This window comes from Neoarius graeffei, chromosome 2, assembly GCF_027579695.1.
Source record: "Neoarius graeffei isolate fNeoGra1 chromosome 2, fNeoGra1.pri, whole genome shotgun sequence".
Taxonomy (NCBI): domain Eukaryota; kingdom Metazoa; phylum Chordata; class Actinopteri; order Siluriformes; family Ariidae; genus Neoarius; species Neoarius graeffei.
This window is the reverse complement of record NC_083570.1, coordinates 28,514,689-28,532,188: the sequence shown is the minus strand read 5'-3', so window position 1 is coordinate 28,532,188 and position 17,500 is coordinate 28,514,689. Positions and strand designations below refer to the sequence as shown.

General features: G+C 43.2%; 1 protein-coding gene across 3 annotated transcripts in view; it reads right to left on the bottom strand.

The window, feature by feature from the left end:
* fig4a (FIG4 phosphoinositide 5-phosphatase a) overlaps window positions 1–17,500 on the bottom strand; it is a 111,463-nt gene that overhangs the window by 84,385 nt on the left and 9,578 nt on the right. For all 3 annotated transcript variants that reach the window (XM_060914056.1, XM_060914057.1, XM_060914059.1), the window contains exons 5-6: window positions 13,919–14,075; window positions 6,354–6,404 (exon numbers count right to left, since the gene is read on the bottom strand). In XM_060914056.1, coding sequence (XP_060770039.1) covers window positions 6,354–6,404; window positions 13,919–14,075 — 208 coding nt within the window. The remainder of the gene's footprint in view (window positions 1–6,353; window positions 6,405–13,918; window positions 14,076–17,500) is intronic.

The window sequence follows — 17,500 nt, the reverse complement described above, 5'->3', positions numbered from 1 at the left end:
GAAGCTTGAAGGTGTCGATTTTGGAGCAGGGCCTCCTTTCTTGAATGGCAGCCTCTCAGTCCATAGCAATATAAAACTCACTTGACTGTAGACACTGTTCCAATAGCTTCTACTTCATGGAAGGCCTGTGCCTTGGTGGTTCCTGACCATCTGAACTAATTTCTTGCCAGCTGAGGGTGACAGTTTAGGTTTCATTCTAGATCTTGGCAAAGTGGCTACAACACCTTTCAATTATTTGTAGTTATGTACAATAATAATAATAAATAAACTTTATTTGCCAGGTATGTGAAAACACACGAGGAATTTGACTCCGGTTTCACTTAGCTCTCTTAGTACAAACAGATAAAAAGCGTAGACAAAAACAAAAAGCTAAATGTACATTGTTTGAACTGTCTCGTCTTCATCCGCTTATCCAGTGCCGGGTCGCGGACGCAGCAGTCTGAGCATGGAAGCCCAAACTTCCCTCTCCCCAGACACCTCTATCCTATCCAGAGACTTGAAATACTCAGGGCAGATCTCATCCACCCCCGGTGCCTTGCCACCGAGGAGCTTGCAAACCACCTCAATGACTTTGGCTTGGGTAATGGACGAGCCCACCTCTGAGTCATCAGCCTCCGCTTCCTCAATGAAAGATGTGATGGTGGGATTGAGGAGATCCTCGAAGTATTCCTTCCACCGCCCGACAATGTCCCCAGTCGAGGTCAACAGCTCTCCACCCACACTGTAAACGGTGTTGGCAGAGTACTGCTTCCCCCTCCTGAGGCGCCGGACGGTTTGCCAGAATTTCTTCGAGGCCGACCGATAGTCCTCCTCCATGGCCTCACCGAACTCCTCCCAGTTCCGAGTTTTTGCCTCCGCAACTGCCCGAGCGGCGGCACACCTGGCCTGCCGATACCAGTCAGCTGCCTCAGGAGTCCCAGAGGCCGACATGGCCCGATAGGACTCCTTCAGCTTGACGGCATCCCTTACTTCCGGTGTCCACCACCGGGTTTGGGGATTGCCACCACGACAGGCACCAGAGACCTTGCGGCCACAGCTCCGAACAGCCGCATCCACAATGGAGGTAGAGAACATAGTCCACTTAGACTCAATGTCCCCCACCTCCCTCGGAAGCTGGGAGAAGCTCTCCTGGAGGTGGGAGTTAAGACCTCCCCGACAGAGTGCTCGGCCAGACATTACCAGCGGACCCTCACCATACGTTTGCGCCTGCCAGGTCTTACCCATTCTGACAAACCATTTGATCACTTGAGGTGATTCTGTTTGGTCTTAGAAATGTATCAAGCACAAAAACTTAAATCTGATCGACTGATTTCGACAATTAACTGGTCATCAAAAAATTTATGCCCTGTTGTTTTGGGATAAAGGGTTGACAGTGGGAGGGGTATTCAATGAGAAGAATAAAAAATTCCATTCCATTCAATGAGAAGAGTGAATACCCCTTCCACTGCCATCTCTTAATCCCATCAGCTCAAGTGATCAAAACAGTTCGCCACAATGGGTAAGGTAATGTTTTTTCACACATTCCAACACAATTCTAAAACTGTTTTTTACAATATCTTCATTTATTTGGCATTTGACTATTCATTGTGCCATGAAATTAACTCTTGTACTATTTTACTCAGTTCAGAGCCACAACAAACTCTGTTACACACTTACTCTGTAATTTTGCTCCCACGCCGACTCCAAATTTTATTCTCTAAACTCAAAATAGAGCAAAATTAACTATTTTTGAGGAAAATGCTTTTAACTCTGGAAAAATTGCTCAGTCATTTTTCCTGTGTATGCACTATGCCGCACACATATCAACCAATATGCTCATCTAGAAATAGAAGAAATATTTACATTCACTCGAGTTGATCTTCTGCTGGATCAAGTTGAAGTAAAAAGGCACTGCTCATGATCATTGTCGCAGTTACCAAGACTGAATTGAATCACTGTGCTGCATCATGAATTGAATCACTGTCCTGAATCATCCAAAGCACATAAAATCCGCATGCCATCTCGCAACAAGTTTTACCTCCAAATAGGTAGCCTAAACTATGGCTGACAGATTTTATCCTGTTCACGCTGGACATTCCCACCGCAAAAGAGAAACCAATCAAAACCAAAAGAGTGAAAGTGATTATCATGCCATTATCATATGAATAGTCTTTTATGAATCCGTAAGTGGGCACTCAGCACTCCAATTCAGTTGTAACGGAGTAAGGTGACAAGTTTTATGTTTCATCTAATTTAGGCAATTTAAAAAATATATAATATTTGGCAGTGGGCACATATAAAAGTGTAAAGTTTGTCAATATATTTATCATGCTTGGATGATAAAAACTCAAAAGATATTTATCTAAATACGTGATCTAGTCATTCTAAACCAGCCGAGCTTCACCGACGAAGCTCTCAACCCCAGAGGGTTAATATAAAATTAGATCATACTGACTGTACAGCCACTGCCAACACCTTTGATCTAAAGGTAGTAAATATTAGCTCTCTTATGTCTAAATCGCTAATTGTTAATGAACCTATTACTGATCATGAGTTTAATGTACTGTGTTTAACAGAAACATGGATTAAACCAAATGAGTATGTAGCATTAAATGAAGCGAGTCCTCCTGGATACAATTATATACACCAGCCTCATCTAACTGACAGAGGAGGAGGCGTCGCGGTTATTTATAATGATTAGGTGTAACACAAAAACCTAGTTATAGATTCAATACATTTTAAGTTCTTCATACCAACACATGTAGCCACAAAAAAATAAGTCTACCCAGTCAATTCTGCTACTTATTTTTTACAGGCCCCCGGGGCCATATTCTAAATTTCTTTCTGAATTTGCGGATTTCATCTCAGACCTGGTTATTTCCTTAGACAAAGCCTTAGTTGTTGGAGACTTTAATATTCACTTTGATAACTCAGAAGGCCCTTTGAAAACAGCATTTGTGTCCATTCTAGATTCAGTAGGGTTAATCAGAACGCCATAGGACCTACTCATAATGGTGGTCACGCTCTTGATCCAATACAAACATTTGGGTTAAATATAGAAAATATAGTCACACTTCCACAGTCTGAAGTTCTCAGATCATTATCTCATCTTATTCAAAATATGTCTGAGCAATAATATATGCACCTTTGCATGCAACTGTGTCAAACATACATGGGCATCAACTACTTCACAAAGTTTTCTAAATAGTCTCACAGAGTTATCAACTTTGATTGGCTTGCCATCACCCCCCACAGAACTTGATCAGGCAACTGAATGCTTAGAATCAACGTTCCGCTATACTTTAGATAATGTAGCTCAACTTATAAAAGAAAAATGATGAGAGAGAAAAAATTAGCACCCTGGTATAATGATTATACCTGCACTTTAAAACAGACCACTCGAAAATTAGAACGTAAATAGCGTCAAACAAAATTGGTAGTATTCCAATGAGTGTGGAAAGAGAGCCTCCTGAAGTATAGAAAAGCTCTTAGTGTTGCTAGATCAACATACCTCTCCACCCTAATAGAGGGTAACAAATAGGAATCTAGGATTATTTTTAATACTGTAGCACCTGCAGTATGTATTGGCAACAACTTCATGAATTTTTTCAGTGACAACATTTAAAATATCTGAAGAAAAATTCAAACTAATTTAAGGCCGGAGAATTTAAGTAATGCTGTAGTTAACAATATAAGTCAAGTCAACTTAACTTTATTGTCAAATATGCTAAATATGCTATATATGCCATACATACAGCACAGATGAAATTTCAGTCCCCTCTGACCCACGGTGCAAACAGGCAATGCAATAAATTAAAATAAAAAATAGAATAATTGAAAACTATAATTTTGATAATTGATACAACTGTATCAGATCAGCAATTAGAATGCTTTACTCCCCTTAGAGAAATTGAACGAACTTCATTAATTTCCACATCAAAATCTTTAACTTATGTACGAGATCCTTTACCTACACGACTGCAAAAACACCTCGGGGTGATCACTGACTCCAGTCTTTCATTTGAAACTCATATCAATAACATTATGCGGATAACATTATGCGGATAGCTTTTTTTCATCTCAGAAATATTGCTAAGATAAGAAATATAATGTCACTCCATGATGCAGAAAAACTAATTCATGCCTTTGTTACCTCTAGGTTGAATTATTGTAATGCCTTACTGACTGAATGTTGCAATAAATGCATAAACAAGCTCCAGTTAGTTCAAAATGCAGCAGCAAGAGTCCTTACTTCAAGATATGACCACATCACCCCATCTTATCCACATTGAATGGGCTTTCAGTAAAATTTTGTATTGATTATAAAATACTACTATTGGCATTTAAAGCACTGAATGGTCTTGCACCACAGTACTTGAGCAAACTTCTGGTCCTTTATGACCCACCACACCTACTTAGATCAAAAGGTGCAGGCTATCTGTTGGTACCTCATATAGTAAAGGCTACATCAGAGGCAGAGGCTCTTCTTACAAAGCCCCACAGTTATGGAACAGCCTTCCAAGTAGTGTTTAGGACTCAGACACAGTCTCAATGTTTAAGTCTAGGCTGAAAACATATCTTTTTAGTCAAGCCTTTTGTTAATTGTTTTTTTTTTTTTTTTTAATTACGCAAAGGAGTAGATCTGGAGGGTCCTCAGGCATAGCGTGTTTTGGTAAACTGGGATGTATGGATGCAGTCCCCCCCATGTTCACTTGGGTTTGTGGATGGAGTGGCTGGCTGCTTTATGTCCCAGGGCTCCCTCATATTTGTGTTAACTTCTGGCTCTCCCTTTTATTTATGCTGTCATAGTTAGTCTTGCCAGGGTCCCTGCTTGCACTCAGCGGAAAATGTATACTGTTCTTAACCATTAGATGACACCGGGTATACCCAACAACCTGTGTTTTCTCTCTCTCTCTCTCTGTGTCAAGTTACATGTCAATCCTGAGACACCAGTGATGCTGGATTCTTCTGCTCCTCGGACCTGCCTGATCCATCCTGATGCCCTACGTCTGGCTGGAGTCTCATCATATCGCTTCTGTGGAGGATGGCTCATATTGACAGTCAAAAGCCACACTTGGAAAATGGCTCTGGACACTTACAGTTTTGCTATGATGGCTAAGGACTACAATTTCCACGATAACTTTAAGACTATAGTTGTCATGAACAGTTTTGCACTCAAGTCTCCTTCAATGAACTGTTGACAATTTCAACAAAATCGACTTCATGATAAAACTATAATGACTTCACTGGTTGTACAGTTGTACTTTGTGACTATACAGGACACAGTTATAGAAGCAAGTTATTTATAGTCAAGCTATCTGTTATCATCCAAATGAGGACGAGTTCCCTTTTGAGTCTGGTTCCTTTCAAGGTTTCCTCCTTGTCATCTGAGGGAGTTTTTACTTGCCACCGTCGCCACAGACTTGCTCATTAGGAATAAATCAATTATTTGGGATAAAATTAGCTCATATTTTAAAAGTCTTTAATTTTCTGTAAAGCTGTTTTATGACAATGTCCATTATTAAAAACGCTTTACAAATAAACTTGACTTGACTTTTTGGTTGACGGTCTCCTCTAGTCTAGGCACAGTCACGGTTGTGCCAATTCCATTTTTTAATAACAGCACCAGCCGTACTTGACATTTTCGTGTCACACTCATGCTCAGTGTAAACCTCACACAGCCCTATTTCACAGATTTATCTGAGCAAGGATTGAGTCCATAACCAGTTAAGGACCATTTTATTTCCTATAAAGTCTTAATATGCATAGACTTACTGAGATGCAATATCATTTTTTGTGAAAAGTGCAGGCAACATAGCCCATATATAATACATACATGTATCATACTGTTTTAATTAGACCATACATGTAGAATTTATTAAGTAAAAAATGATGACTATATTAAGACCACATACAAAAAAAAATCCACATGCAAAACTAAAGGCAACAAACTATATTAGCATCTACAAGAGCTAGACATGCACGTGAGCCAAAAACCCAAGGTCCATCCAAAATACAGCATATCCTGTACTCCTTATGATACGCACACATACAAAAAAGGGGACAAGGACAAATGAACACAGCTACACACATAAGCAATAAGCCAAGTATCAGAAAGGTAATCCAAGATCGAGGATCTGCTACGTATCACAGGCCAACCTGCCCCACGCTCATTATACTGTTACAGGATAAATTTTGATCCCAAGTACTGCTAAATTAAGACCCAATCAAACCTTGTATTGGGAACAGGGTGTACTTAAACACACACACACACACACACACACACACACACACACACACACAAAAAAAAAACCCAGCAGGACATGTGACAACTTTGCCGAGTTGCTTTGTAGAGAACGTCTGAGCACTCTTACCTGAAATAGAAGTTACTGGACAGGTCTACATTCTGGAACATTCTCACATATCTGTAGAAATACAATGATGGTGACACAAAGTTAAAGCACTAAACTGTCAATGGGAACAGCAAATGTGGTCCAGAGCACACTTCCATAAAGAGAGATGTTAAAATAATACCAGACGTGTGACCTAGTTTCATGACAGCACTCACATAGTACATGATTTTTCTGTTTATGTGTGCTTTAGTGTCTGTACATTCTCACCCTCACTTCAAATTAATAAAGTGAATGTGCAATCAGCATTATTAAAAGTTCTGAAAATAAGGCATTAAATGGATTATTATTATTATTATTATTATTATTTCTGAAAATAAGGCTACATGCCTTAAATGGAGTAACAGAATGAAGAAAATGAAATGAGAGAGAAGGTTGGCCGAGGTGGAGATAGTGAATCAGGAAGTACAGCAGATTAGCAAGGAGGAGGTAAGGAGAGCTATGAAGAGAATGAAAATTGGTAAGGTAGTTGGCCTAGATGATACACCAGTGGAGGCATGGAGATGCTTAGGAGAGATGGCAATTGACTTTTTGACTAGGCTGTTTAACAAGATCTTGGAAAGTGAGAGGATCCCTGAGGATTGGAGAATACTGGTACCAATATTCAAGAACAAGGGCGATGCCCAGTGCTGCAGTAACTATAGAGGCATAAAGTAGATCAACTACAGTATGAAGTTATGGGAAAGAGTTGTGGAAGCTAGGCTAAGAGGAGAGGTGGAGATACGTGAGCAGCAATATGGTTTCATGCCAGGAAAGAGTACTACAAATGCAATATTTGCTTTGAGAATGTTGAAGGAAAGGTATAGAGAAGGCCAGAAGGAGCTACATTGTGCATTTGTGGATTTAGAAAAGGCATATGACAGGGTGCCGAGAGAGGAGTTGTAGTACTCTATGAGGAAATCAGGAGTGGCAGAGAAGCATGTGAGATTGGTGCAGGATATGTATGAGGACAGTGTGACAGCAGTGAGAATGATTGAGGCATTTAAGGTAAATGTTGGATTGCACCAGGGCATGGTCCTAAGCCCTTTCTTGTTTGCAACAGTAATGGACTGGCTGATAGACAACATTAGGCAAGAGGCAATGATGTTCGTAGACGATATTGTGATCTGTTGTGAGAATAGGGAGCAAATGGAAGAAAACTTAGAGAGACATGGACATGCACTAGAGAGAAGGGGAATGAAAGTCAGTAGGAGCAAGACAGAGTGCGTGTGTAAGTGTGAGGACAGTGGAATAGTACAGCTACAAGGAATAAAGGTGGTCAAAGCAGAGGAGTTCAAATATCTGGGGTCAACTGTACAAACCAATGATGAGTGCAGAAGAGAAGTGAAGGAGAGAGTGCAAGCAGATTGGAATGGATGGAGTGTGTCAGGAATGATTTGTGACAGACAATTGCCAGCAAAAGTGAAAGTGTACAAGACAGTAGTAAGAGCACTTATGTTGTATGGTTTGGAGACAGTGGCACTGACAAAAAGACAGGAGGATGAACTGGAGATAGCAGAGTTGAAGATGCCGAGATTCGTCATTGGGAGTGACAAAGTTGGACGGGATTAGAAATGAGAATATTAGAGGGAGAGCACATGTAGGATGGCTTGGTTTGGACACATACAGAGGAGGGATGCAGGGTATATTGGGAAAAGAATGCTGGAGATAGAGTTGCCAGTTAGAAGAAAAAGAGGAAGACCAAAGATGAGATTTATGGATGTGGTGAAGGAGGACATGAGGATGGTTGGTGCTACAGAAAAAGATACAGAGGACAGGAGGAAATGGGGGGACATTATCCACTGTGGTGACCCCTAACGGGAACAGCCGAAAGAATATATACGCCTAATCCCGAAAACGGGTATAACAATTAACAAAAGATACAGTAAATAAGTTCATAAGTTTATGAGATTGTATCTGATTCATTTCCTTTCTTTCTCCTCTTGTCCCTCTGTTTTTCATATGCATGAACTCTTTTCTCGTTGACTTTGTCACATATTTGACGAATCATCTTTCTCCATTCAGTTTGATTCTCTACTTTTGTCTTCCATTGGTCGAGAACATCACCACATTTCAACACACTTTTACACGTGTCTTTATATCTGAGCTTTGGACGACCAACAGGACGTTTTCCTTCAGTTAATTCACTATATAGTAAGGATTTCACTGGACGATCATCCTCCATTCTGGACACATGGTCTAGCCAGCGTAGTCGACTTCTTACCAATAATATTTCTATGTCTTCCACACATGCTATTGCGAGGACTTCTTCGTTGCTGATATAATGGTGCCATTTTATCTTCAGTATTCTCCTTAAATGACGCTGTTGAACTGTACGGAGTTGCCTAACTTGTTGATGGTTCAAAGTCCATGTTTCACTGCCATACATTAGTAGCGGCATAAGGCATTGATTGTAGACCTTTACTTTAGTGGTATAGGTCATGCGAGTCAAAAACTTGATGACGCAATCTTCCAAAAGCACACGAATTTGCTTGGATTCGTGCTGTTAATTCTTCCTTTATTGAACAGTCATTTGTTACGTAGCTACCAAGATACTTAAAGCTGCTGACATTCTTTAATTTGGTGTGATCGATGAAAAATTCAGCTTCTGGTCCAATGCACATTGTTTCAGTTTTTTTGGTGTTAATGCATAGACCCATCTTTTTAGCTAGATCATTGTAGGCAGTGAGAAGGATTTGTAAACCATCGGGTGTGTCACTGAAAATTGCTATATCATCTGCATATTGTACCTCTCTGATGTATACGGCAAGGACTTTGGTCTTACTCTTTAGTCTTCTGAGGTCAAATAAGTCACCATCATATCGAAACCTGATTTGGATGCTGTGAGTGTGCTTGATCTCCTTGTATGCAAGCCATAGTAAAACAGCTGCGTATATGCCATAGAGTGTGGGAGCTAGTTTACAGCCTTGTTTAACACCACTGTTGTATTCAAAAGGATTTGTGAGTTCACCGTCAACGAGGAGTCTTGCATGTACATTTGTGTATAACTTCTTGATAATTCTGATGAATTTCGCTGGACAACCGAGTTTGCCCAAGATGGCATAAAGGTCGTCACGGTTCACTGTGTCGAAGGCTTTGGTGAAATCGATGAAGGCTATGGAGCACTTGCATGTGACGTCACAGCCGATCCAGAGTGTGACAGACGCCATCTTGTCGGTCAAACGCCATATTCCGCCTTCTACTTCTGGTTCTACTTCTGCTTTTACTTCTACCTTTTGTTCTGGAAAACCCTACTATATACAATTCTACTACAACGGTTGCGGCTACAAGCTCTCCCTACCTGTGCACGTTTATGTTTTTTGTGTGTATTTTTGCGTGTTGTTCGTCTGTACCGGACTTCAATATCCACTACAACCGTATGGACTTACTGGACATTGGTTTCCAGCAGAAAATGACGGTTTGTAGCGATTTCCATCGCATGCACAACATTCTGGACGAGAAAAAAAAAAACATTCCGGACGAGATAGCGAGACCAGCAGGGTCTCCGTGGATTGTTATCGGAAGCAAAGCGAAGGAGGCGGTGCCGGGAGCGGAAGCAAAAGCGAGGCTGCAGAGCTGGCCTGTTGACTAAGCTCAGAAAACAGCCATTCAAATCTCCACTGCCAAGCCTCTACCTCTCCAACGCCAGATCCATGTAAACAAGACGGACGATTTGGAATTACGTTATTCTATTCTATAATCGGCTGGTCAGTGCTATACTCAATACTTAAGTGACTTACCCATCCAATGAGGATTCTTGTTTACAAGATGCCACATCTGAGTCGCTGACAAATCCTGAATTTCTGTAAAGATAACTGTCCAGAGATTTATAGGCACGCAGTGCTTCACCACTGAACAGCGAGGGAAAGTTAATGAGGTAATTATACACGTCCGGGTATTCCGCTGGCAGTTCAAAATCCGGTCGTGAAAACTCCGTCCAGTAAGCCATAAGGGTCACAAATCTGTAGATCGTTTATTTTAGACATATATCTGGTTATCTGTTCATTAGAAAAATGAGCCGTGTAGTCCGTCGGTTGAAATTGATCCATTCTGTACACGAGTGCAGCAGTATTCAGCAGTGTTTTTGACCGACAAGATGGCGGTTGTGTACTTTCCGGTCACGTGACTGCAAGATCTCTATATACATGTTCCTTCGCTGTTCCCTTGACTTTTCCATCAGCTGTCTAAGTGTGAAAATACCGTCGATAGTACTTCTGCCACTACGATATCCAGATTGAGATTGTGCGTAGATAAGTTCTGCCAGCTTTTTGAGTCTTTGTAGAATAATATCAGCGAAGACTTTTCCAACAACGCTGAGGAGGGAAATCCCTCTGTAACTGCCGCATTGACTTCTGTCTCCTTTTTTGTAAAGTATCGTTATATTAGGGTCAATCAAATCGGTTGGAATATTTTCTGTTGACCAAAAAAGGGTAGCCATTGTTAAGAGAAAGGCTCTCAATCGGACACCTCCATTCACAAGGACTTCTGCTAACACTCCATCTGGACCAGGACTTTTCCCTAGCTTGGTATTTTTGAGTGCTTGGTCCAGCTCACTTTCAGTGATTAGGTCATTTAATGAGTCATTCACTTGATGTTGTTCGATACTCTCCACAATATTTAGATCTACTTCTGTATGATGATTTAGAACACTGAAGTGTTCTACCCATCTATCTTTGATTTCCTCCGATGATGTAAGAAGGGCTCCATCTTTGGATCTTACAGGGTGTGAGTTTTTTATTTTTGGACCATAAACCTCATTTAATATGGCATAAAATTCACGATGGTTCTTTTCTTGTGAATATTGCTCTGCCTGTTCAGCTTTTTTCTGAAACCACGTTTTTCATTGTTCTAATGCGTTCTCTAAGAGCGTTCCTGTTCAGCTTCTTATCCTTGAGCAACATTTGTATTTCCTCGTCCTGATCGTCAAACCAGTCGTTCGAAACCACTTTTTTCCTTTCCAAATGTGTGATCAGCTGCCTCCTGAAGGAGCTGCTTAAAATCTTCCCAATCGAGACTGCACTCAGGCAATCTTTCGTTCAAAAAGCGTTCAAGTTTTGCTCTTCTTTCACTGTTCATGTTAGTATTGAGCTTTTTAGGTGGTTTCACACCTTTTTTCTTTGGCCTGATAGAAAATCGGCATTTGCAAACAAGCAACTTGTGATCTGTAAAGCAGTCAGCTGTTAAGTTTACTTTAGTAACTGTGATATATTGTTTAGCTTCTTTGTTGGCTATCATATGATCAAGCTGATGCCAATGCTTCGAACGTAAATGCTGCCATGTGCACTTAAGGCTATTTCTTAGTTGAAACATTGTACCCATGATAGATAGTTGAAATCTGGTACATAATTCTAGTAACATGAGCCCGTTTTAATTCATTTTTCCCACTCCATGCTTTCCAATTACAGATGGCCAAGTTTTCCAGTCTTTCCCAATGCGGGCGTTGAAATCACCTAAGATTATGGTGTTATCAGACTTTGCCTCATCTAAGCAATCACCAAGCTTTTCATAAAACTGTTCTTTCTCTTCTTGTGTGCATTGCATTGTGGGTGCATAAGCGCTAATCAGCGTTAAGTGGGCACCATTCCTAAGTTGGATCCTTAGTGTCATGAGTCTATCATTGATTGAGTTGGGATTCATTCCCTGAGTGACTAGTTTATTATTGATAGCAAAACCAACACCTGCTTCTTTCTTTTTGCCGCCACTCCAAAATATTGTATGGCTTCTCTCAATTACGTTACCTGAGCCAGGTCGCCTAACTTCACTCAGTGCGCAAATGTCAATTTGTGCTTTCTCAAGCTCTCTGCAGATGATTGCTGTTGCACGTTCAGGTCTTATAGAGTCCGCATTATCATTTGTTGTTCGTACATTCCATGCACCGAGAATTAAAGGATGATATCTTCGAGATTCTTCTGCTGTCTTATACGGTCTTCGCATATTTCTCACCACTGCCGTACGATGTGGCGCATCGGTTGCCCCGTATGCGGTAGCCTGATCTCCACAACTATCATTTACTGTATCCATATTAAAAAAGTGAGGCTGCACCATAGATGACGACACTAATCGGTGCTATTTAATGCCCCTTGGCAGGAATCTTCTGTAGTTCGGTGGCACAGCATAGCTGAGACGACCGCAGAAAAAAAACTGTTGCTTTTTGCCAGGACTGCTGCCAAGTTGACAAACAGAACTGCCATTTGCCGGAAACCGCTGTCGATCTGACACCGCTGAACCGCTACTATTTACTGCTGGGGCCCTGACGGGTGCTACCATCCCGGGCCAGGATGGACCCGAGAGCAATGGTGACTAAGGGGTAGCTCCACACATCCCCAGAACTTCAGGACTCCCGAACTGAAGCCTCACCACCGGATTCAGTTTTCAATCATACCCAGGACCAAGCCGAAAGAAGCAGCAGCCTTAAATGGAGAAATAGCAATAAAGCATAAACACTAAAATCTCAGCTGAAGATCAATTATCGAGGAGGGACATATTTACCTGGAGGATAGTTTAAATCATTGGTTCATCTTTTTTTGTTCTCTTAATGCAGAATGTAGACAGAAATTGGTTAAAAGAAAAACACATCCAGTGGAGAGTGGTTCTGAGGGAGGAAACACCTTGCTGACAAGAGAGGTCAGAGGAGAACAGCCAGACTGAACTGACCTGACAAAAAGGCTACGGTAACTCAAATAAGCACACTCTACATCCGTGGTGAGCAGAAAAGCATCTCAGAAGAAGTGGAAGACCACATCAGGTTTCACTGCTTTCAGCCAAGAACAGGAATCTGACTCTACAGTGGATGTAGGCTGACCCAAACAGCAGACCAAGTGATGTTTTTTTCCAATCTTCATCTCTCTGGTTTCTGTAAATCTGTGCCTGGTTGTTGCCCTTGACCTGTATCTTCAGCTGTATCCGTATTGTTGCTATTAAAGTGGCCAGTGTGTGTGTGTACTGTAAATAAGTAGGTCATTGCACGAATAAGTTAACAGGTTGGTCTAATGCATCTTCCTGAAACTCATAGGGACAGTGTGAATGGGAGAGTGTGAATTACAATTTGAGGTTAGTGTGACGCATGCTTACTTACACCAAAACAGCATGAGCCAAAGCCAAATGTTACAGTGATGCTGACACAAAGGGTCAAATATGCTGTTTGTCCCTGATTTTATTTTATAATTCCAAAAAAACCTTGTGTATCATGTATGAATCTGATGTGCAATCCTAAACAATTGGAGTACAGTTCAGGTAACAAAGTGCATTTGTGGGATTGCACAAAGTAAGGCAAAAGGAAAGGGAAGGAACACGCTGCTGATTACTGTACATATTCAGCCTGATCTACTAAACTTCCTGGCAAAAAAAGGTAGGTGGGTAGGTGGGTGGGTGGATAGACAGACAGACAGACAGACAGACAGACAGAGACATTTGAAGCTCCAGGTTCCAACAAAACTAGGTTACTCAAGTTAGTGAATTTTTACAATTTGCATTTCGGCGTATTTATATAGGCGACCTTAGAAAACTGAACGCTTCGATTGTAAAAGTATAAAATATAAACATAAACTAACCTAGCTTCATCAGGATGTGTGACTCTGACTGAGTCATGAGGGATATAAATCATGTTGGTGTCTTCTATCTTATAGATGGAGTGACCCCCTATGTCAGCCATCTTGCGTCGCTTGGTGATCAGAATGATGTAGTAGCCTTCCAGAAAGCGGACAAAGCCTACAAGAGGGCAGAGGAATATCCTAATAAGAATAAACAATCAGGCTATTTTATACAGCACTGTCAGTATACACCAATGACTTATTTTATTTTACACACACAGTGTGTGTGTGTGTGTGTGTGTGTGTGTGTGTGTTAGAATATATAGACAAAATAAATGTGAAAAATACACACCAAAAAAAAAAGTCTTTAAGACTAGTAATAGGTTAATAATACTATTAGTTCAATACGGTGTTTCATGTCAAACCTTGGACTATACTGTACATGTTACGCGGGTGTGTCATTTTAAACCATAATCCATTTGTCCCCTTCAGAGAAGTGTTCAATACCATTGTACAGTTGCATAAAACATAATTATGATTGGAAGCAGGCTGAGGACAAGAATGCTACATAATAGTCTACATAGCACCAACAGTCAACAATGTAATCTATGTCAGTCAAGAATCAATCAGCAATCAACTGTCTCTGTTGCTCATATGCAGGAAATGAGTCACATTTCAGTAAGAGGCAAAGATTACAAAGACCTAATTCGAAAAGAAAAGAAAGTGGAGTGTTTTTCCTTTTTAAGACATAATTTGCTTGATCACTCCAGGGTGATTTGTAGAATTTCTTTTAGTATGATCCTTAGACATGTTGAGAAAATATTTACAGTACTGGCAGATTATACTATATTCCGTCTCGTCTTCGTCCGCTTATCCGGGGCCGGGTCGCGGAGGCAGCAGCCTGAGCATAGAAGCCCAAACTTCCCTTTCCCCAGACACCTCGGCCAGCTCCTCACCGAGGCATTCCCAGGCCAGCTGAGAGACATAGGCCCTCCAGCATGTCCTGGGTCTTCCCCAGGGCCTCCTCCCAGGGGGACATGCCTGGAACACCTCCCCAGGGAGGCGTCCAGGAGGCATCCGAAAGAGATGCCCGAGCCACCTCAGCTGATTCCTCTCGATGTGGAGGAGCAGCGGCTCTACTCCGAGCTCCTCCCGAGTGACTGTGCTTCTCACCCTCTCTCTAAGGGAGCACCCAGCCACCCTGCGAAGGAAACTCATTTCGGCCATTAGTATCCGTGATCTTGTTTTTTCGGTCATTACCCAAAGCTTATGACCATAGGTGAGAGTCAGAACGTAGATTGACCGGTAAATCGAGAGCTTCGCCTTTTGCCTCAGCTCCTTCTTCGCCACAACGGACCGGTAAAGCGACCGCATCACTGCGGAGGCTGCACCGATCCGCCTGTCGATCTCACACTCCATCCTTCCCTCACTCGTGAACAAGATCCCGAGATACTTAAACTCCTCCACTTGAGGCAGGACTTCTCCACCAACCTGGAGAGGGCAAGCCACCCTTTTCCGGTCGAGAACCATGGCCTCGGACTTGGAGGTGCTGATTCTCATCCTAGCCGCTTCACACTCGACTGCAAACCGCCCCAGTGCATGCTGAAGGTCCTAGTTTGAAGAAGCCAATAGGACATCATCATCCGCAAAAAGCAGAGATGAAATCCTGTGGTTCCCAAACAGGATTCCTTCGGGCCCCTGGCTGCGCCTAGAAATTCTGTCCATAAAAATTATGAACAGAACCGGTGACAAAGGGCAGCCCAGCCAGAGTCCAACATGCACTGGGAACAGGTCTGACTTACTGCCGGCAATGCGAACCAGACTCCTGTTCCGTTCGTATAGGGACCGGACAGCCCTTAGCAAATAGCCCCGAACCCCATACTCCCGAAGCACCCCCCACAGAATACCATGAGGGACACGGTTGAATGCCTTCTCCAGATCCACAAAGCACATGTGGACTGGTTGGGCAAACTCCCATGAACCCTCGAGCACCCTATGAAGGGTATAGAGCTGGTCCAGTGTTCCGCGACCAGGACGAAAACTGCATTGTTCCTCCTGGATCCGAGGTTCGACTATTGGCCGAATTCTCCTCTCCAGTACCCTGGAGTAAACCTTCCCGGGGAGGCTGAGAAGTGTGATTCCCCTATAATTTGAGCACACTCTCCAGTCCCCTTTCTTAAAAAGAGGGACCACCACCCCAGTCTGCCACTCCAGAGGCACTGTCCCCGACCGCCATGCGATGTTGCAGAAGCATGTCAGCAAAGACAGCCCCACAACATCCAGAGACTCGAGATACTCAGGATGGATCTCATCCACCCCCGGTGCCTTGCCACCGAGGAGCTTGCAAACCACCTCAGTGACTTCGGCTTGGGTAATGGACGAGTCCACCTCTGAGTCATCAACCTCCGCTTCTTCAATGGAAGACGTGACAGTGGGATTGAGGAGATCCTCGAAGTATTCCTTCCACCGCCTGACAATGTCCCCAGTCAAGGTCAACAGCCCCCCCGCACTGTAAACAGTGTTGGCAGACTACTGCTTCCCCCTCCTGAGGCACCGGACAGTTTGCAAGAATTTCTTCAAGGCCGACCGATAGTCCTCCTCCATGGCCTCACCGAACTCCTCCCAGTTCCGAGTTTTTGCCTCCGCAACTGCCCAAGCTGCGGCACGCCTGGCCTGCCGATACCCGTCAGCTGCCTCAGGAGTCCCGGAGGCCAACATGGCCCGATAGGACTCCTTCAGCTTGACGGCATCCCTTACTTCCGGTGTCCACCACCAGGTTTGGGGATTGCCACCATGACAGGCACCGGAGACCTTGTGGCCACAGCTCCAAACAGCCGCATCCACAATGGAGATAGAGAATATGGTCCGCTCAGACTCAATGTCCCCCACCTCCCTCGGAAGCTGGGAGAAGCTCTCCTGGAGGTGGGAGTTAAAGACCTCCCCGACAGAGTGCTCGGCCAGATGTTCCCAGCGGACCTTCACCATACGTTTGGGCCTGCCAGGTCTGTCCGGCTTCCTCCTCCGCCAGTGGATCCAACACACCACCAGGTGGTGATCAGTTGACAGCTCAGCCCCTCTCTTCACCCAAGTGTCCAAGACACAGGGCCAGAGATCAAATGAAACGACAACAAAGTCGATCATCGACCTCCGACCTAAGGTGTCCTGGTGCCACATGTACTTATGGACACCCCTATACTCGAACATAGTGTTCGTTATGGACAAACCATGACTAGCACAGAAGTCCAATAACAAAACACCACTCGGGTTCAGATCGGGGAGGCCATTCCTCCCAATCACGCCCCTCCAGGTGTCACTGTCATCGCCCACATGAGCATTGAAGTCCCCCAGTAGAACAATGGAGTCCCCAGTCTGAGCACGTCTCAGTACCTCTCCCAGGGACTCCAAGAAGGCCGGATACTCTATACTGCTATTCGGCCCATAGGCACAAACAACAGTAAGAGCCCTCTCCCTGATCCGAAGGCGCAGAGAGGCAACCCTCTCGTTCACTGGGGTAAACTCCAACACATGGCAGCTGAGCTGGGGAGCTATAAGCAAGTCCACACCAGCCCGCCGCCACTCACCATGGGCGACTCCAGAGAAGTG